Source organism: Globicephala melas, chromosome 10 (assembly GCF_963455315.2).
Source record: "Globicephala melas chromosome 10, mGloMel1.2, whole genome shotgun sequence".
Lineage (NCBI taxonomy): Eukaryota > Metazoa > Chordata > Mammalia > Artiodactyla > Delphinidae > Globicephala > Globicephala melas.
Window position 1 is genome coordinate 50,958,635 of NC_083323.1, and position 20,811 is coordinate 50,979,445.

Consider the following 20,811-nt stretch of genomic DNA (forward strand, 5'->3'; position numbering starts at 1 on the left):
TAACATTTCAGTTAAGATATTAGACCAAGCACCTTGAAAAGCCAAAATACTGTGTGTTGATTCAGAACCTACATGGTTGTATGCTTGCAACCTTGGCAGACAGGCAGTTTAGGCACTGTGACAAAATTCTCAATGGCAGAGAGATGCTTATTTTAATATAAAAAAATCCAGACATTTACAAGGGCCCTAATAAAAGTCACCAGAAATTAGACTAATATGTCAGTTGGGACCAAAATTAAAAGAATAAATCTTTAAATGGTCCAAATATAAACTTGGTTTTCAAAACTTCTGGCAAGGGGCCATAGTACTATGGATTTGGGTCTTCAAGGGCTGCTTGACCACAAGTATTAGGTAAGTCAACACATCACTGAGGGAGGGCAAAAAGAAAAAACAACAGATAATCTCTGGCAGTTACAATCTACCCTTCATCGTTCAGCACAGAATATTTTAGAAGACTGCTGATAAAATGTTAAGACAGAACCTGTTGTGTTCCCCAAGAAGTGCTACTAAAGTAACTCCTAAAATATAAATCCATTAAAAAGTAGGTCTTCTTGAAAAACAATATTAATTAGAAGCAAACATGAAATTGGTATTATTACTTAAATTAACATCGATAAATACTAAATATTTTAAAAATCTCCCATCAATCTGAATTGACAATTTTATAAATTACATGAATCCGGAAGATTATTTTACAGACAAAACTATTTTTTAAAACTCTATTTGCCACCAGCAATGCAAATGGAAACATGAAGCGATAGACCAGAGGGTGTTGAATATAATCTATGCTTAGTAGAGTCAGCTTTCAACTAATTTAAAGTCCTAGTTGTTAGCCATATCATATTTTGACAGTTTACTCTATTGGTGGCAAAAGCAAACTAAAATTTCCTAAGAAATCTCAACTCTGAGGAATTATATTTTCTGTTCTTCCATTCCAGATAAAATTAAGAAGTGAGATGACTAGATACTCATCACAAATATAGAAGTTCGTGCAATTTCACATTTACCTTAAACTCTACATTTGTACTTTGAAATAATTACTTTTTATAGTAATCTTATGTTAAAAAAAATTCCACACTGATATTTTCCACATGATTTAAAAGAAAACTATCTTTAAAAATCATCCTGTTAAGACTGCAAAATTACCCCCATTTGACAGCTTATATCAAACGAGCATATAAACCAAATAAGGCAGGAATGGCACCTTTCGATCATATACTTGTAAATAGTCCAGGGTGAAACTTAACAAACCAGACTCGGATGCATTTTTTTCCGCTCAAAAACAAAACAAAACTGGTACCTGTAAAATTCGGGGTTTTGCTCGGTTTTGGCCTATTAGACACCTACCGGGCCCGCGGGAGCCTGACCCCGCGGCGCGGGCTGCGGTGCGCCTCTGGGTGCACCCCTAGTCTCCGCGCGCCCACCGCTGCCCCCCCAGCCGCCGGACGCCCCACTCCCCTCCCGGACGCGCGGCGGGAGGCGCGGGCCTGGCTGGCCGTTCCCACGCGTCCAGGCCCGTTATCTGAGCGGCCGCGGCGGCGGGGCCGCCCCGCGCGGGGAAGGGGACTCCGGGATGGCCCCTGCCGCGGGCCCCGCGCCCTCTCCAGGTGGGGGCGGCGTCCCTGCCCCGGCCGCCCCTCCCTCGGGCGCCCGCGTCGCTCGAGAGCCTCCCTCGGGCTCAGGTTCGCTCCCGGGACGGGATAAGGTGTCAGCCACGCTGCCAGACGCCTCCCGTCGGCGGGGGCGAAGCCAGCCCTGCCCTCCTTCCATCCGCCCCTCACCGCCCGCGCCCCTCCTCGGCTCAGGAGACGAGGTGGGGGGGGGGGGTCCCCGCAGGAGGCTGAAAGGGGCGCTGCCTGCGCTCTCAGGGGAGCGGAGGTCGGGGTCACACCTCAACTTGGCAGGGTCCGGGCGTTGAGGGCAGAGGCGGGGCGGGGAGGGAGCCCCAAACTCACCCGACTGAGCGGTTTCCCGGGCCGCGACCGCGGCCAGGCAGAGGCTGAGGCAAACACAGAGCGAGAGGGGGCGCGGGAGGGTCCGCCGCGGGCTCATGAAAGTGCCAGGGAGCCGCCGCCGCCGCTGCCGCCGTCCGAGCCTCCCTCCCTTCCTCCCCGGCTCCGGGCGACGGACGGGGCGGCGGGAGGCATGACGGGAAATTCCTGGGCACTGGCAGCCGAGTCCAAATATGAGCATAGGAGACGAGCGAGGGAGGATCGCGGATCGCGCCCGCCGCGGACGCGGCCCGCTGCCCGGGCCTCGGCGGCCGCCAACTCCCTCCTCCTCCAAATCCTCCTCCTCCTCAGCTGCCAACCCTAAGGCCGCCGGCTGCCGAGTGCAACCGGGAGGTGTAATCCCTCTGACAGAGGGCATCCCTTTCCAGTGTTGGGGCCCAAGAGCAGAGCGGCGCATCCCACCCACGGGTCCCGCCTAAGACCCCTGAAGGGGTAGAAAAGAGAGGAACCACCACGAGGAGAACCGACAGCGAGCCAGGGACCCGCGGGAAGGCATTTAAGGAGTTTGAGAAGACTCTTGCGATGCCCCTAATCAACTGGGAGCTTTGTGAGTAAGTGGATAAAAATATCTGGCAAGTGCTTCTCTTGAGTGTGCTCAGGTGAGGCTGGAGCGGCACTGCCAGTTATGCACACACTCAGGTGAGCCATCCTATACAAAACGAACAGGCATTATAATATATAAAACACCCCCCTGCATTCCAGGTGAGTGGGCCCTTTACACCAGGTGTGTGTGTAGGGTGAGTGAGTGTGTGTGTTTAGCCAGAGTTACAAACGGGCTCTCCCCAAACTTATATCTGAACACCATATATGGAGTTGAGGCAGACTGGCTGACAATAGTTTTTCATACTAGCTAAATGCTGATATTTATTTAGATTAGTCATTCTTTTCACCTCCAGCCTCTCTTCATCTCCCTTACATTAGTTTTGTATTTCTTGTAGCTTATCTGAAGGGCAGTGGTGAAATTTATTCAAAAGGTACTACCTCTGACGACAAGAAATGTCAGTCCCCGATGTTTAATTACAGGCCTAAACCAATAGTTGCCTGACTTTTCTTTGGCACTGATAACCCCTCCAGTAATCAAGGCCAAATGACCCTTAGCTTTTCAAGAGGACATAATTATGTCTAATTACTACTTTTTCTTTTTTACTGGCACTAATGGAACAGGCCCTGGAGATGTAGGATGTTATATAATTACTTATGACCATTTTAAGATGCTACAGAAATGATTCACTGATGCAAAATACTTATGGGGTAAAAGTCAAACAGATTTAGAGTGTGGATTATTCTAACATGACCTAAAGTACGGTAATTTGTACATCACACTATTTGTTTGAAAATGCTATATTTGAAAATTAGAAACTTTGTTTCAAAACGAATTCAATTCTGGCAAAGTATTAAGGCCCATATGCCAAAAACCAGTCCTTTTGCAAGTGGTTCCCCTTAAATCATCTGGTACTGAGAAACTGAATTATTCCTGGCAAATGGGCAGATTTCACCCTCAATGTACTAGCAGTGATAATGAGACAAAGGGCAGATGACCTAAGTAAACTAACAGTAAATAAAATGTAATACAGTAAATTAGGGATTTAAAAGACACAGGCGTTATTACTCAACTTAAGTATCTAGAAGCTGGTTATCTTAAAGGGGATATTCAGGAAACTCTTTATGCATTCTCTCCCTTTCCTCTTTTTTGTATATTTTGTATTACATAAGCACTTTTCTTATTCATTTCCCCCACAACGTGTAGTATAATTCTTTGCCCATAGTATTTTTTTTCCTTTTTTTTACTTTTATTTTCGGCTGCCGTGGGTGGGAGGAACGCAGGATCTTTTGTTGCAGGGTGCTTCATTGCCCCGCGCCGGCTTCTCTCCAGTTGTGGCGCACGTGGGCTTAGTTGCCCCGTGGCATGTGGGATCTTAGTTCCCCAACCAGGGATCGAACCTGTGTCCCTTGTACTGGAGGGTGGATTCTTAACCAATGGACCACCAAGGAAGTCCCGCCCATAGCTCAAATGTTTGTTTAAAAACAAAAGTAAAATGAGCACAGTCATTTGTAGACTGACATATAGGAGCTCCCTAAGTGTAGAGAAAAGCTTGTTTCAAAGGGCTGTAATAATCTTGGCTATATTTAAAATATTTTAGTTGACCTTAAGTACAAAAACATAAAATTACAAAGAACGCAGTATACCACTGCATGTTAATATACGTGGAGGGTTAATTAATTGTATCAACTGCTGACTTGACAGCAATACCAGCAGCTGTTCTAAAGGCTTGAATAAATATGCTAAAGAAGGGAGAAAAGAACAAAAGTTACTGAGTACACAGTAAGTGCCAGACACTGTGCTAGTTGTTTTACACATGGTATTTCATTTAATTCTTCCAAATATCTTTGAGCTTTTTATTTTGTATCCCTATTTTACAGCTAAGGAGAGGCATAGGTAAGTAAATTATGCTACTAAGAAGGGGTAAAGTAGTATTGGAATTCAAATCTCATTTCAAAGTCCACATATATTTTTACTGTACTAATCTGCCCCATTTTCTTTACATTAAAAACAAAACAAAAACCAGGGTATTCAAAAACTATTCATTGGGCTCTTGTGGTTTTAAGTAACTGGTGTGCACTTAGGTTACCTCAAGTAATAGGGGTAAAGAATAAATGTGGAAATAAGACCAGAGACTTAACCAGCTTGTCAGGTCATCCTTGGTGGGCCTGGGGGTGGGGGCCTGTGCCTTTGATGGGTACCAGAAACAGGAAAGCTACTACCCTCTGACCACATTCCTGAGTTTTGTAGTTTAAATCATATATTTCACATGTTTTCTCTTTGTTATTATAATCTTAATGACAATCATGTTAACATATTATCTTAAACAATGTTTGTTTTTAAGACAAAGGACCCAGAGGAGGTAACTGTTTCCTTTGCTTCCTATATACCATCCCTCCCCCAACCCAGTGGTGTGCTAGTAAATATTTAACAACCAGATCTGGAGGAAGGAGGCCTGAAGTGTAACAAAACCCAATTTATGTGGGTGTAACGCTCCCAGCAGCCCAAGTCTCTGGAGGCAAAGCTGGGGAGAGATGCCCTCAACCAGCTCTTGGGCCCCTGTGAGCCAGTCCCATCACACCACTGCCCCAACCCCTCAGAAATGTCCTCAGAACGCAGCAAAATTCAAGTAGCACAACCACAGCTTTTCTACTCTGGCTCCCACTACCAGCTGCCAGTTCTCCTCTATAGCTCATAATCAAATGCCTCAGCGGGGAGAGTTTGATTCTATCACCACAGTCCCTCTTGGAGAAAGTTCTGGTATGAGGTTATCTCATAAGCCACTGAGCAGCCTGTGGATTGGCTACCTCTGAGCCAGGTGTCCTCTCCTACTTCTGCAGCTGTAGCTAGGGTGGAAGGCTCACGTGCTAGACAACATGGTCACCTGTACTAAAGAAACAGACTGTGCTGCTGCCTTTCTAGGGCATTGCAGTTGGGGCAGCCTCTTTCAAAGAGAGTCTGTAAGCATGGCAGGCATTCAAGCTACAGTCTCTCTGACATACTATTCTCAACTCTTTCAGTAAATCCCCTCAGCCGTTATGCAAAGCTTTGAGACAGTCCCCATTCCACATACCCAAAGGAACATCTTGGGTGGATGCCAGCGATTGCAAACAGGAGAAAGGACACGTTTGGACTAGATATTATTCAAAAGCCCTCAGGCAGGGTGAGAAACCCTAAGTTAGTACTTCAAATAAATGAACAGTTATCAAGTGCCATTGTTCTAAACCAATAATGATCAATTGGAAAGTAAGGGAATTAATTACCTCCTAGGAGGATGTAACAGATTCTCCAGAAGGAAGTTTTTCTAACTACACTCAATCCAAACTCCCAAAATTCTGCTTTCCTATTCTGCGAGGTAGAATGTTGTCACTCTCACCCCTGCTGAGAACACTGTTTTATACTGACAGAAGCATGCCCCCCGTGCCTCAAGGAGCTAGAGTGGGAAGAGAGTTAAGGAGAACTCTTCTCAGCATGAGGGACACAGAGTCAATGCTGACTGGCTAAGAGAGACACAGAACATCTTCTCTCATTCTGAAAAAGGATTTCCTCTTCCATGACAACCCTCCAGCCCCTAGTCACCAAACACACTAAAATGACAAGGACTCTCAAAGGCGGAAGACTGAATTAAAGTGAGCATTTTCCTTGTCTTGGTAAAATGGTTTGCCTGCATCTCAAACGGTATTTTTTAATTTTACAGTTGAGGCCATCCCTTTTGTTGATTAATTCTGAAGAGATTTGAAGAACGTATTCCCATGACTGACGTGCTGCCTGATCCTACCAGCTTTGGCTGTGGATATGCTACAAGAAGTAATAAATATTTAACAAGATGACTTTCAATATTGTAGAGAATTAAATAATCCTCTAGACCAGCAAAGCTGCTTGGCTTTTGGCACGACTGTATCACATGAAGTGGCATACCCAAAATCAACTACACACACAGAATAAGGGGGCTGGGAGAGAGGGACAAGAATGAACTTTTAAGTTGGTACAGGAAGATTCTTTTTTTTTTGAATTTTATTTATTTTTTTTATACAGCAGGTTCTTATTAGTCATGTATTTTATACATGTTAGTGTATTAGTATCAATCCCAATCTCCCAACATCCCTCCACCACCCCCCGCCAACCCTGCCACTTCCCCCCCTTGGTGTCCGTAGGTACAGGAAGATTCTGATGGGAGACTTGATTCTACTCTTTCACTCAGTCTGTTCCTGAATGCTTCTTATATTGAGAGCATCTCACACCATGGTGTGCGTGTCCAGTGTTTAAAGGTGTGTTTTTTTCACACAACTTATCCCTAACTGCAAACCAGCTCCTTCATGTGTTGTTCATCCAAAGAGGCTCCAATAGGAGGTAGAGGAAACCCTGGCTGTGTTGCGCTTCCTGGGAAATGGTATGTTGCCCTCCAAAATGGTGCTTCATTACAGGATTTTTTGCAGTAGTTTTACCGTTGCCATTAAAGCTTCTGGGACAATGGGTAAGTTACTTAATTACGCTAAGCCTTGATATTCTTTTTTCTCTGTATAATGGGAAAATAAAGGTACCTACCACTCATGATGCTTAACCCTAGCCCCATGCTAGCAAATGGTAAATCCTTAATAAATATCAATATAGTACTAATGTGATTAACTTTTTTTTTTTTTAAACATCTTTATTGGAGCATAATTGCTTTACAATGGTATGTTAGTTTCAGCTTCACGACAAAATGAATCAGTTATAATGTGATTAACTTTTATCACAACTTACTTTCAATCACCACAAAGCCACTCTTAGCCTTTAAGCCTTATCTGATAGGAGTTCCTCTGTCTGAAATGACTCATAATTTCTCTTCACAGCTCAGAGTCCTACACTTGTATTCATAATCCCCTCTTAAGGAAGTCTGTCCAGATTTAGTAATCCTGTCAACACATATTTTCTTCAAATTTACTTTTTATATTTATACCCAAGGTTACTAATAGTAACTATGTTTTCAAATATATTTTTAACTTCCTCAAAGTAATCAGAAGGCTACACACTTATATGATTATTCAAATTATTTTTGTGAAAACCAGTTTTAGAATTGCAATCAAAATAAATGATACATTTTGAAAAATATCTTCAGCACAGGAAAATCATCTTTGCATTCTTTCATTCATTCAACAAATATTTACTGAATGCTTTCTATATGCTGGATAGACAATGAACAAGATAAACCAGTAAAATATTTAGTGATAGAGAAATAAGGCAGGGAAGGTTGCGAAAGTGTTGGGGAAGTAACATTAAAGACATGGAAGAAAGAAGGAAGCCATGCAGTATCTAGGAAAGGAGGAACAGCAAGTGAAAAGGCCATGCCCAAGGCAGAGGCAGGCCTGCCCTGTAGGAGGACCATCCAGGAGGTCGGATGAGAAGAGGGTGGAAAGGGGCCATGGGGGGGAGCACTAGAAGACGTGGCCTGAGTAATTATAAGGACTTTGGCTTTTATTGTGAGTGAGATGGGAAGCTACTGCAGGGTTTTGAGCAGAAGAGCGACATGATCCTACATTGGCTGTTCTGTTAGGCATGCAGAGACAGAAAGGGAGACCAATTAGAGGGTCTTGAAGTAATCCAGGTGAGAGGTAATGGTGATTTTGGAGTAGGAAGGAGGAAGTGGAGGTGGTGAAAAGTGATCAAATTGCAGAGAAATTTGGAAGAAGCGGCCCAGAAGATTTGTAGATTTGTAGGGTGTGAAAGAAAGGTTAAAATGTCTCTATACTTTTTTTTCCTCTTTTTTTTTCTGAGCATTACAGAATTGCCATTTCCTGAGCTCTGGATGACTTAGAAGTAGGTGGTGGGGTAGTATATTAGAAGCTCAGTTTTGAACATGTTAAGTTTGATTCAGACTTTTAAACATACAAGATAATGTTCATCTAGACCATTAAATATGAAAATTGCACATATAGGGGAATGTCTGGGCTGCAGATAGTATATATGATATCTAAATCCTGAGAAGTCCCTGGATCGATTAAAAAGAAAAAAAAAAAAAAAATGCCAGCAGGGCCACTGAGAAGGTGAGGCTAAAAAGGTAGTAGGAAAATCAGTCAAGTATGGAGGCCTAGTAAGCAAATGAAGCTTTTTTTTCTTTCTTTCTTCAACTTATATACTTAGAATATATTCTTTGTGGATAACGACAGAAATTATTTAGAATCAAAATAGGATAGATGAATAACCAAATAAAGTTATATCCTTTTTATGCTTTAAATGAGTAAACATAAAATATTAAAAATGATTTTATTTTGTGACTTATAAATCGTCTCTGAAACTTACCCTAAAAGATAGTCTCTAGGTATCTGAGGAATAGCAGCACTGGAATACAGGTATATTCTACCATTGTAACCACAGTGAAAAGCTATCCCTATAGGTCAAATGGCCAAATACCAAATATTTGTGGTGTGTAAATGACAAGGTCTATCAGACAGGTGGGAATAAAGACATCTCTTCAGAGAGGAACTTTTGTGAGGCTCAAATATATACAAAGTGGTTTTAAAACTGTTGTTTAAAGTATTGTACAGATGTTGCTTTTATAGTTTTTAAAGCTGGTGGTCATAAAAGCAGAGAGAGAAATAATCTTGCAGTTGACAGATTTCTCTTCAAATTCTGGCTATGCCATGTGATTGTTGTGCATGATTTTACAGTTCACATCTCTGGGATTTAGTTACCTTATCTTTAAAATGAAATAATACCTGCTCTGCCTGTTCTGCAAGATGTTGGTGGAAGTCGAATGATATAATGAGGGAGCTTTCAAACTACTGATATCGAAAGCAAAAGTCATGATTGAGGCGAGGTACATTTTTCTAAATTCACCTACTTTTGTTTCTTTGTATAAGCCACAGTTCTCTATGTATCTTGAAGATACCTCCTTGAGATCCCAATTAAAAAAAAAAAAGTTCCTCTAAGGAAAATGCATACATACACACAAGCCCACAAAATTTGGTATACAATTGCACACTGATCGAAAATCACTTTGGAAAGCAATAGGAGTCGTAATTTCTTATGTGGAAAAGAAACCTAATGAAAGTATCACCAAAAAAACAATTAGTGTGTAGTAGGCTATGGGGCAGATCAGAAGAGGATAGCAGTGTTGGGAAGGCAACCCAGGCAGATACAGAAACACAAGCTTGAGGTAATGAGAGCCCCTAGTCTAAGATGGTAGCCATGAGACTAGAGATGAACAAGGAGATGTGATAAGAATAGTTGCCAGATAAAATGCAGTATGCCCAGATAAATCTGAATTCTAGATAAACACGAAATAATTGTTTAGTATATCCTAAATATTGCATGGGGCATACTTACACTAAAACATTATTCATGGTTTATCTGAAATTCCATTTTAACTGGGCATCCTGTATTTTTATTTGCTAAGTCTGGCAACCCTAGAGAGAAACCGGTGAACTTATTCCTACCCTCATCCCCATGTTTCTGAGGCAGATTCTGAAACAACAAACAAAACAATGTGTACAACGTGACCACTGTGAAAAGGACAGAGTCATTAAGAGCTAGTCCAGCTCTTTTGTGGATCCCGAAGAGATCAATAAAGATGTCAAACAGTTCTTCACAGACCTATTTATTTCCCAGACAGGGCATGAGAGCTACTAATATTGTGGTTATATTCTATTCTCCATATATGAGTTTCGTACTGTCCAGTACAATCTACCTGAATGTGTGTGTCCACATGTGTGTTTAATGTATGGGCTAATTAGCAAAAGAACCACTGGCTCACGGTTGCCCTGGAAACATGAATTGGAGGACCCACAGTCTGTCCATCATCCGCCACCTACACACACACACACACACACACACACACACACGTGCACATGAGACTGGGCAGGGAAGTTTCTTCCCTATGCAGCCCAAGCCTGTGGTCTTACTTGATTGGACAGTGTATGGTATGAGTGGGGAGGAAGAAGTTTAAACAACGAGGTCCCTTTCAGTGGAGAAGTAGGAACAGTTGAAATATTCAAAGAAGGAAATCCATTTGAGGTGATATTACAAACCCGAAGGCAGGACAGGCAGGGGTATTCAGGTGACTTTCTCCATCTAAAAGCTTAAGGCCTTTAAGGTCTTCTCATCTCCTGGGTAATACAGGTGAAAATCCAAACTAGAACTGCAAAATTTAACCCTTATCTCTTCTACTTTGTAATTCTGTTCTGAAATTACCTTCACCATGTCCTAGTGTCTCACTCTGTGGAGGCGGAAAAGTCATGAGAGCAAGGAGAAAGGGGTCTGGTTTCACTTCTCTTGTAGGTATAGCGGCAGACTAGGATTCACAACCTATGATCAGCAGTACCCAAGAACAGCCCACAGTGAAGCTGGAGACCACAAAAGGCCCACAGCCCACACCTCTGCAGAGCATTTTGGAGAAGACAGGTGGAAGATAAAGTAAGGCCAAACCTCATGACTGGCCGGTGACTTGGTGAAGGCTGTCCCTGAGCAAAAGTGAGTTTTGCAAATTTGGGGGTAGTAGAGATATGGAGCAAGACGTTGCAGGACTTGGATACTGACTGAACTCTCAACAGTAATTGAGAACTTTGAGAAGGAGCCTATATTCTTCTTTTGTGACTCCCCATAGTGTGATGAGTGCTCAATAAATGCTATTGGCCAACTCTTTTAAACTGGGGATGGGGGAGAGGGGCACAAGGTTTGAAGGGGAAGGTGGGAGATGGTTAAGGAAGAATTTATGTATGTTCAACGGTCATAGAGAAAACAAATAGACCAAATGAAACTATTAGGGTTTTAACTTTCCACAGTTGTGTAAAACGAAATAAAAATAGTTAGTTCCTTCTAAAAACCATTATATTCTGTTCCCAGTGGTAACAATTATGTCTAGAACTGAAATGAAAACATATAACTATATCACAACCAAAGCTCTGAAAACTCAAGATATTTAGTGGAAAGAAATCCTGAAGAAACACTTAGTAGAGTGTTTGAAGTAAAAGCAAAACATTAAAACAATAAAAACATTTTCCAAAGGAAACAAATGAGGCTCAGCTAATTTCATGTCACTTCACAGCAATAAGGAAAAAAACGTTGGAAAATCTATACATTATGTAAGCAATGATGTTATAAACATGAAGGAAATAGCTCTGAACTGTTTCCAACTTTGCCTCTAAAATTCCTTTGGTGAGATGGCTGGACATATTATTTCCTGTTCTTGTACTCTGTGGGAAGTAACACACCCATTTTAATCTTTGTCACTTTTTCCTATATCAACATTCATGGGAAGAATTAGCACTGATAATTCTCCCAAGGTTGATATCTCATATTCAGAAGTCTTGTGGCAGTGGGTCTCAAACTTAAATATCAGAATACCTGGAGAACTTATTACTATCCTGGGATCTCTCCCAGATACAGTGATTCAGCAGGTCTGGTGAGGGATTCAGGAATCTGCGTTTCTAACAAGTACCCCAAATGATTCTAAGACAGGTGTTCCACAGACCTTTCTCTGGTTTAGAATAACAAGGGTAATTTTCATGTCTACCTTCCAACTGAGGAGGATAAGTTTCGAGCTCTTTTTTCTATAATGCCCATAAGAATGGTGGAAAGGATTACAGGAAAATACATGAGAGTATACATAACACAGCTTTCATGACCTTCACAGGAAACTCAAATAACTACAATTTTTGATTTATAATAAGCCTTGAAATGAGGCACTGAAAGATTCTGAGTTGCATCCTGAGCCATCAGTCATTAATCTCCCCATAGTTTTAATGCTGTGAATATTTTATTGTATTCCTTGAAAACTGGTTAGTTTTAAATCAGGTTATAACTCCTAGGTAAGTGGAATATTAATTTTTTAAAAAATTACTCCAGGTAAATGGGAATTTTCTGTACCAATCTAATACTAGAATATGATACACTTTATGAAATACAGTTGATCCTTGAATAATACAGGAGTTATGGGTGGCGATCCTCTGCGCAGTCAAAAATTCAAGTATAACTTATAGTCAGCCCTACCTATACTCGGTTCCTCAGTATCTGCGGTTCTGCATCCGCCAGTTCAACCAATCTCAAATTGTGTAGTATTTACTGTTGAAAAAAATCCGAATATAAGTGGACCCATGCAATTCAAACCCATATTAAAGGTCAACTGTACTTTATTATAGTACATATTTTTTTCTGAACATAATGAAAATAGCATTCTTCTCCAGACATTTAAATTACATAAGGCAATATTTATTCCACCAATGTCCATATATAAGGTTCTGTTCGATAACTAAGTAGTGTTTTAAGTATATTCAGCTGTTCTTGGGGAAAACCAAGAAAAGTGATTTTGATTTTTCCATGTTATTTAAGCATAGTGGAAAATGAAAATTTATATAATTAGGCAGTTTGACTTAGATATGATACATTGTAACTTTTGAAAATGTGGTTTTATTTAAATGGGATATATTGAAATGTGGTTTATTTAAATGTGAAACAATGTATAATTCATAACGATGAATAGCAGAATGAGTGGCCAATCAACAAGGCTCATGGCTAGCTCTCCGAATGTGCGAACAGGATTCAACAACCCACATTACTGTTCATAACCAGTCTCTCTTCTTTACTGTCTGCTTCTTTCTCATCCCTATTGCTCCTGTTATCTTCCAGGGATCTACACCACACAACAGAGCCTCAATGATACCAGATATATACCACAAAAAATTAATTTGTAAGACTCCTACTGTTAAAAGATTATACCAGCCTATATATTTAGAGTCACATTAAGGAACATTGCAATAACACAGGACTGATTTTGGACTATCATTTTCAAGATTTAATGTCTTCTGTTGGTGAATCACAGCTGGTCCTTTCCAGTCAGGCTGACATCACTCTAATCACTGACACTACCCTAGTTCCACGGATGATAATTCTTGAATGCTGTCATAATCAGGATCTTAATCTCAATGTTACTCACATTGAGAAAAAGAAATTTACATTTAGATTTTCTGCCTCTTTGAAGTAGAAGTACTGAGCATAAAAATAATTTTTGGACACAATAGTTGGGCAAAACTAATAATAAAATGAGTAATTTAGGAGAGATGAAAAACTAACAAGGTATACTGTTTCAAAGTCAAATAAAAAGGGAGAATACATTAGTTTCAAAAGAACAAAAGTAGTTAATGGTGAAGAAGAACAACCAGTTATAGAAATAAAGATGTCAAAACTTCTGGGCTTTCAAAACTGCACCCAGTCAGGATATACCAGAGCATTCACCATTAATATGATGTTTACTTTAGATTTTTGGTAAATATCTTTTATCAGATTTAGGAAGTTCCCTTCTACTCCTATTTTTCTAAGAATTACTTTTCTATGAAAGGATATATGCATTTGGAATTTTATCAGATGGTTTTACTGCATCTATCTGAGATGATCATATTAAATTCACTTATTTTGTTAGTGGGACAAGTTACATTGGTTTTCTAATGTCAAACTAATCTTGCATTCCTGGAATAAATCCAACTTGGTCATGATATGTAATTCTTACTCAGATGCTGCAGTTTGGCTTGCTGACCATTTTGGTTTGTTTGGGATTTTTGCATTTATTCAGGGGGCTTGCCCTATAAATTTTCCCTTTCTGTTTGGTTTCTGCATCAAAGTTATGTTAATCAGTCCACTCCCTTTCTCTATTTGCTGGAATGGGAAATATATCATTTCAAAAAGGAGGCACTGAAGAGATTATAGATTTTCCAAGGTCTCTCTTATGCGTGAGCATTGTTAAGGGTAACTACAATGAAAAACAAAGGGATGTTAAAAATAAATCACATTATCAAGTAGTTGGTTTCCTACAGCCTGATTTAGAGATGGTGACAGGGATATATGACAGCATTTTACATTATTTCACTTAATTCTCTCAACTGCATCATAATCAGTTTTAAAAATGAGGAAATTGAGTCTTAGACTACATGACTTGCCTAAGGTCACACAACCAGGATGTGTTAAGGTCGAAATGTGAACATGGTTCTCTCACTCCAGAGACTGTGCTCTTAAACCACGCCTCCTTTTTTCCCCCTCTCTCAATACAGGAATCCAGTGTTTGTAAGACCTTTCATATACCTGCTAACTGTAACAACCCACAGATCTGCCACCAAAATAAACATAGCCTTTTCCAAAGTGCTGTAAAAAGTCTAAAATGTCTGAGCTTCATTACCAAAGGTTGGTAGTGATTCAAAATATACTAGCAGGGCTTCCCTGGTGGCGCAGTGGTTGAGAGTCCGCCTGCCGATGCAGGGGACACGCGTTCGTGCCCCGGTCCAGGAGGATCCCACATGCCGCGGAACGGCTGGGCCCGTGAGCCATGGCCGCTGAGCCTGCGCGTCCGGAGCCTGTGCTCCGCAACGGGAGAGGCCCGCGTACCAAAAATAAAAAAGAAAGAAAAAATATATATACTAGCAGAGGAGATCAAATTAAGAAGATGAAGTAAAGACAATTATGGAAATTCTAATTAAGGTAAGCATTCAAATATATGTAATAAATGTTTGTGGAGAAATTTTGTAAAATACATATACAATATAACAGATTGGAATTCACTGCTAAATCTTGGAGTATTTCCCTCCAATAGTACGTATATGATATATTCCTTTCACTCTAGATACATAATTTTTCACTTTTAACAACTCTGGTATAGAAATTCATTTTAGAATAAATGGTGTCTTAAAAAAATCACTGTCAAAGTTAGAAAAAAAATTGCGGTCTAACCTGCATTACTTCCCATTTCTTCCAGGGAATTGATGTTTGCTTTTATCTGGGGGAACTACTAACTGTAAACACTTTAACTTCTCTCTTTGCTTGCAGATTTTTGCACCATGCTGGTGGAAGGAACCGAAACCAGTCTGAATGAAGATCAGCTGGTCTTTTGCGGTCCCGTTCCAGATGGGACATTTACCCTGACTCTGAGGTTGTTCTAGCTTTATGGTAGGGTCTCCTATCAGAATCCACATCTTCGGTGTTACTTTTATTGTTGTTTTCCTTTCTTACTTAGTGCCAGAGAAAATGCTGCCTCTTCCGACTAACAGTATCTTAGATGAAATACAGTATATTTGAAATAATGATTATGCAACTTAAGAAACACATAGACAATATTTTCCACACCTTAAGTATTCCTCAAAGACATTATTTTAATGATTGCCCATGATTCATATAATCCATAATTCATTATTTATTCTCATTTTTGTAGATTTCTATTGCTTCTAATTTTTATTACAGAATAAAGCTGTAATGAACATCATTTTCATATCTTCATGTCATCCTGATAATTTCTTCAGAATAAATTCCTAAAAATTTATTGGACTTCAAAATTTATTGGCAAAACTATGTATAGCAAAATTGACCTATAGAAATGAGCATCACTTTACATAACTACCACCATTAATATAAGGGGCCTACTTTCCCTAAACTTAAGAAAAATTGTGAAGTTTCATATGTAAAAAAACTTTCTCAATTGTTGATTAATTTGCATTTATATCTGTGGCTGACTGTTTCATGTTTTTGTTGGCCATTTGCAGCTCTTCACTTGTGGGTCATCTCCTGATGTCATTTGACTATTTTTCTATTGGGATGTTAGTCTTTTTATGTTAGAATAATTTTTACTTGTAGAATATTACTGCAAATCATATATAGTGCTAACACCTTTCAATTTCCTTGTCTTTTCATTTGTTCTTAGACGTTTTGGATGTACTGATCATTTTAATATAACCAAACATGTTTCTTTATGGTTTCTTTCTTTGTTTCTGTGCTTAACCCTCTATCAAATGTTTTCCTCTGATTTTTTTATTAGTTATTTTGTGACTATTTTTCAATTCTTTATTCCTCCATCTGGGTATGTGTAGAAGACTCTTTACAAGTGAAAACACAGAAGACTGAAACTACTGTAGATACCACATTGATGATATAAAATCTAACGTGAAAACAGAACTGAAGGGGCTTTCCTGGTGGCGCAGTGGTTGAGAGTCTGCCTGCCAATGCAGGGGACACGAATTCATGCCCTGGTCCGGGAGGATCCCATATGCTGCGGAGCGGCTGGGCCCGTGAGCCATGGCCGCTGGGCCTGCGCGTCCGGAGCCTGTGCTCTGCAATGGGAGAGGCCACAACAGTGAGAGGCCCGCATACCACAAAAAAAAAAAAAAGAACTGAAGTGAATTCAAAAAGAAAATGTCTAATCTGCCCCCTTATCCATTCTCTCCCCTAAACCAAATGACTCTATGTTTGCATATTATTCTCGTTCTCATTGTTTCCAGCTAATTGCTTAGAACAGTGTTCTCCAAACTTTTTTTACTTCATGGCGCTGAAAGAAAAGGATAATCATTGTACAGCGCCCTGGTTAAATGGAGGAAGCTACTTAACAGCCTGCCAGAGGTCACTAGGCCTTGAGCTCCACCACTCCAAGTCCTAGTGCTACTCTAAAGGCTACATCTAAATGATACATCTGTAACCATTTGTGGCACATCAGTTGGGAAGTCCATAATATTTCTGTCAGTTATCATGTTCCTCTGAAAGGAACCCTTCCCCAAAATGTTACTAGGGTCTATAAATCAGATGCTGGTACTAAGGTAGAGAAGCCCGACTGTGACTGTCAAATAAAAAGAGAGCACTGAACATTTGTTGTGTTATTGGGACATACGAAATTTTTGTGGAAGAATCCTCTCAGTCAAGTTAGTATGAGGAAATTGAGTGACTTCCACAGTGTGGAAGTATCTGGTCATTAAAATATTCTAAGTTACTACAAGCCAAAGGGTCTGTGCCTCTTCTAAGGAAACACAAGTTGCAGGAAACATAGGCTTCTGGCCCTGGTATATTAGGGCTCTAACTTTTGTGCTTAATTTTTTAAAACTTTCATTGAATGATCCACTTTTTCCACTAATTTTTAAAGCCAATCTTTATCATATACTAAATTCTTACATATCAGAGTATCTTCGGAATTCAAGTATCCATTACCCACATACTGTTATGATAATGGATCATAAAATACTCTTACAAAAAGTGCTCTTTAAAAAGTCAATCCCAGGAATTCTCTGGTGGTCCAGTGGTTAAGACTCCATGCTTTCACTGCTGAGGGCGTGGGTTCAATCCCTGGTCGGGGAACTAAGATCCCACAAGCCGCATGGTGCAGCCAAAAAAGAAAAAGAAAAATCAATCCCTCCTCAAACATTCTTTCCCACTTCACAACACCTCCTACATTAATGTCTGTCTTTGACAGTGTCTTGCAGATTGTCATTCAAAACACAATGCAAGTGCAATGAAAATTCACTACAAAGTGAACTTGCAAGTCTCACAAATATGTAGTATTTCATGAAATTGATAAAGATGATGGAAGACTATTCAAATCATGAGTATAGCCATAGAATGTGTCAATAAGTCCAGTGAGCAATTAAAGGAAAGTTGCCAAGAACAAAAAAACAATGATGCATGAAGCACATAAGGGAATGATTTGACTAGAAGATACCCTTACAAAAATGGATGAAGTCTGGGATCTTTTGTAAAATGATTTGATTATGGAACAGCCAACATGAAGTAAAAATTATCATTCCATGTTTCAAATAATTTTGTCAAAAAATATTTCTAAGAGTTAAAATATTTATAAGTTAACTATGTTATACAGAAAGTTTTTTTGTAATCTTAGCAAAAAATTTTAAGTTAAAGTTCTAGTGAAACTATTTATGAAAATTTGGTCCCAAATTTAAATAGATTTAAGTGACCTTCTGGTATCAGTTATGCTCAGATAAGAATCTGTTTCAAGGTATTAGTTATCTGACTATATATTTGTGCAACAGTGTTGACACAGATTTAATTTGCTTTAACATCTGATAGGGCCAGTCTCTCTTTATTAATCATAATTTATTAAGAATTTAATATCTTTCTTGTTTATCCTACCAGCTGATATTCTATAAATTAATTTAAAATACCAAGACATTAATTTTAATCTATGGAAAACTTTACTGGAATTGCATTAAACTTCTTTACTAATTTAGGAAGAATTAGGGAGCCTATTTGCTATATTCAGTCTTTTTATCAAGGAAAAATTATTGTCTCCATTTATTTGTTTTCTTTGATCTCTTTTAGAAAAGTTTTCCTCACATACATCTTATATATTACTTGTTGAATTTATTCATAGGTGATAACAGTGTACCTATCTATCAAATCACCATCTAAAACAGAATATCCCTATTCAACATGCAGGCACCAATCCCAAGACAGGAATTGTTTTTGGTAAAGAGCATGAATGATTTTCAAAGACGGGGACAATAATGAATAGCATAACAGAATTTATTTCCAGCAATATGATGGAATAAGACATCCTGAATAAACCTCCCAAAATAAAACATCTTTTTTACTGGATTAAACATGAAAAACATCTTTCAAAGTGAATTACTGATCTGGCAGTAAAGTAAGAGGAATCCTTAGAGGCCAAAAATGAAACAAAAGCAGAAAATCAAAGATATAATCAGATGTGGGAGCCAGTGGTGACCCAAAGAGCACCAGCTGAACCCTCGTGACTTAGAGGTTTTAACAGCAGAATATATATTCTTCTCAAGTTCACATGGAACATTCTTCAGGATAGACCATATGCTAGGCCATAAAACAAGCTTCAAAGGTTAAAAAAAATTGAAATCAAACAAGTATGTTATCCAACCACATGGAATGAAATTAGAAATTAATAACAGAGAGAAATACGGGAAATTCACAAATATGTGGAAATGAAACAAACTTCTAAATAACCAATGGGTCAAAAAAGAAACTACAGGGAAATTAGAATACTTTAAGATGAATGAAAATGAGGACACAATATATATATCAAAATGTATGGGACACAGCTAAGGCAGTGCTTAGAAGGAAATGTATAGCTGTAAATGCCCATATTAAAGAAAGAAAGGTCTCAAATCAATAACTTAAACTTCCACCTAAAGACACTGGAAAAAGAAGAGCAAAATAAACCCAAAGCAAGTAGAAGTAAGGAAATAATAGACTAGAGTGGAAATTCATGACATGGAGCATAGAAAAACAATAGGCAACATCAACAAAGCAAAAGATGATTCTTTGAAAATATCAAAATTGGTAAACTTGTAACTAGACTGACCAAGAAAAAAAGAAAACTCAAATTATTAAAATCAGTAACAAAAGAAGGGACATTACTACTGACATTACAGAAATAAAGAGGATTATAAGGGAATACTATGACTAACTATATACCAACAAATTACACAACAAATGAAATGTAAAAATTCCTAGGACACAAACTACTGAAATTGACTCAAGAAGAAATGGAAAATCTGAATAGACCTATCACAAGTGAAAGGACTGATTTAGTAATCAAAAAACTGCCTATAAGGCCTAGGCCTGATGACTTCAATGGTGAATTCTACCAAATATTTAAAAAATAATTAATACAAGTTCTTCACTAACTCTCCCCAAAAACAGGAGGGACCACTTCCCAATTTATTCTGAGACCAGTATTACCATGATGCCAAAATCAGACAAAGACCTCACAAAAAAAGAAAACTACAGACCAAATGTCTCTTTTGAATATAGATACAAAAATCCTCAACAAAATACCAGCAAACTAAATTCACCAACATATTAAAAGGTTTATACACCATGATTATGGCTTGAGTGTTATCCCAGGAATGGAAGGTTGGTTTAGCATTTGAAAATTAATCCCTGTTATCAGTAGAATAAAGGACAAAAATCATATGATCATCTCAACAGAGACAGCATTTGACAAAATCCAACACCCTTTCATGATAAAAACAATCAACAAACTAGAAATAGAAGGGAACTTCCTCAACTTGAAAAAAGAAAATGAGTAAATACTTTGAGGTCAGTGAAATGAAGACACAACACACCAAAAGCTAACGTCATACCTAATGGTGAAAGACTGAATGCTTTCCCTCTAATTTCAGGAACACGGCAGGGATATCTGCTCTCCCCACATCTGTTCAACACCATATGGGAAGTTCTGACCAGGGCAAGTAAGTCAAAAACAAAAGAAAAAGCATCTAGAAAAATTAAAACTACCTTTTATGCAGATGACATGATCTTATATATAGAAAGTTCTAAAGAATTCACTAAAACCTATTAGAACTAATAAATAAGTTCAACAAGGTGGCAGGACCCAAGATCAATAAGCAAAAACCAACTGTATTCTATATACTTACAATGAACAATCTAAAAAAGCAATTTTTTAAAAATTCCATTTATAATAGCATCAAAAAGAATAAAACACCTAAGAATAAATTTAACAAAAGAAGTATAAAACTTATACCCTGAAAA

General features: G+C 39.0%; 1 protein-coding gene and 1 long non-coding RNA gene across 2 annotated transcripts in view; one reads left to right on the forward strand and one right to left on the reverse strand.

Annotated features, from left to right (window-relative positions):
• The window catches only part of MSRB3 (methionine sulfoxide reductase B3), a 164,615-nt gene extending 162,410 nt beyond the window's left edge, over positions 1 to 2,205 (reverse strand). Inside the window, exon 1 of the mRNA XM_030866383.2 lies at positions 1,956 to 2,205. Within this exon, the coding sequence (XP_030722243.2) occupies positions 1,956 to 2,193 (238 nt within the window). The 5' untranslated portion in view covers positions 2,194 to 2,205. The remainder of the gene's footprint in view (positions 1 to 1,955) is intronic.
• A 3-nt stretch (positions 2,206 to 2,208) lies between these two features.
• LOC115858501 (uncharacterized) lies at positions 2,209 to 16,250 on the forward strand. The gene is made up of 4 exons (XR_004041689.2): positions 2,209 to 2,563; positions 10,810 to 11,001; positions 14,571 to 14,994; positions 15,340 to 16,250. It is a non-coding gene; the product is annotated as an uncharacterized lncRNA (long non-coding RNA).
• Positions 16,251 to 20,811: the final 4,561 nt, after the last annotated feature.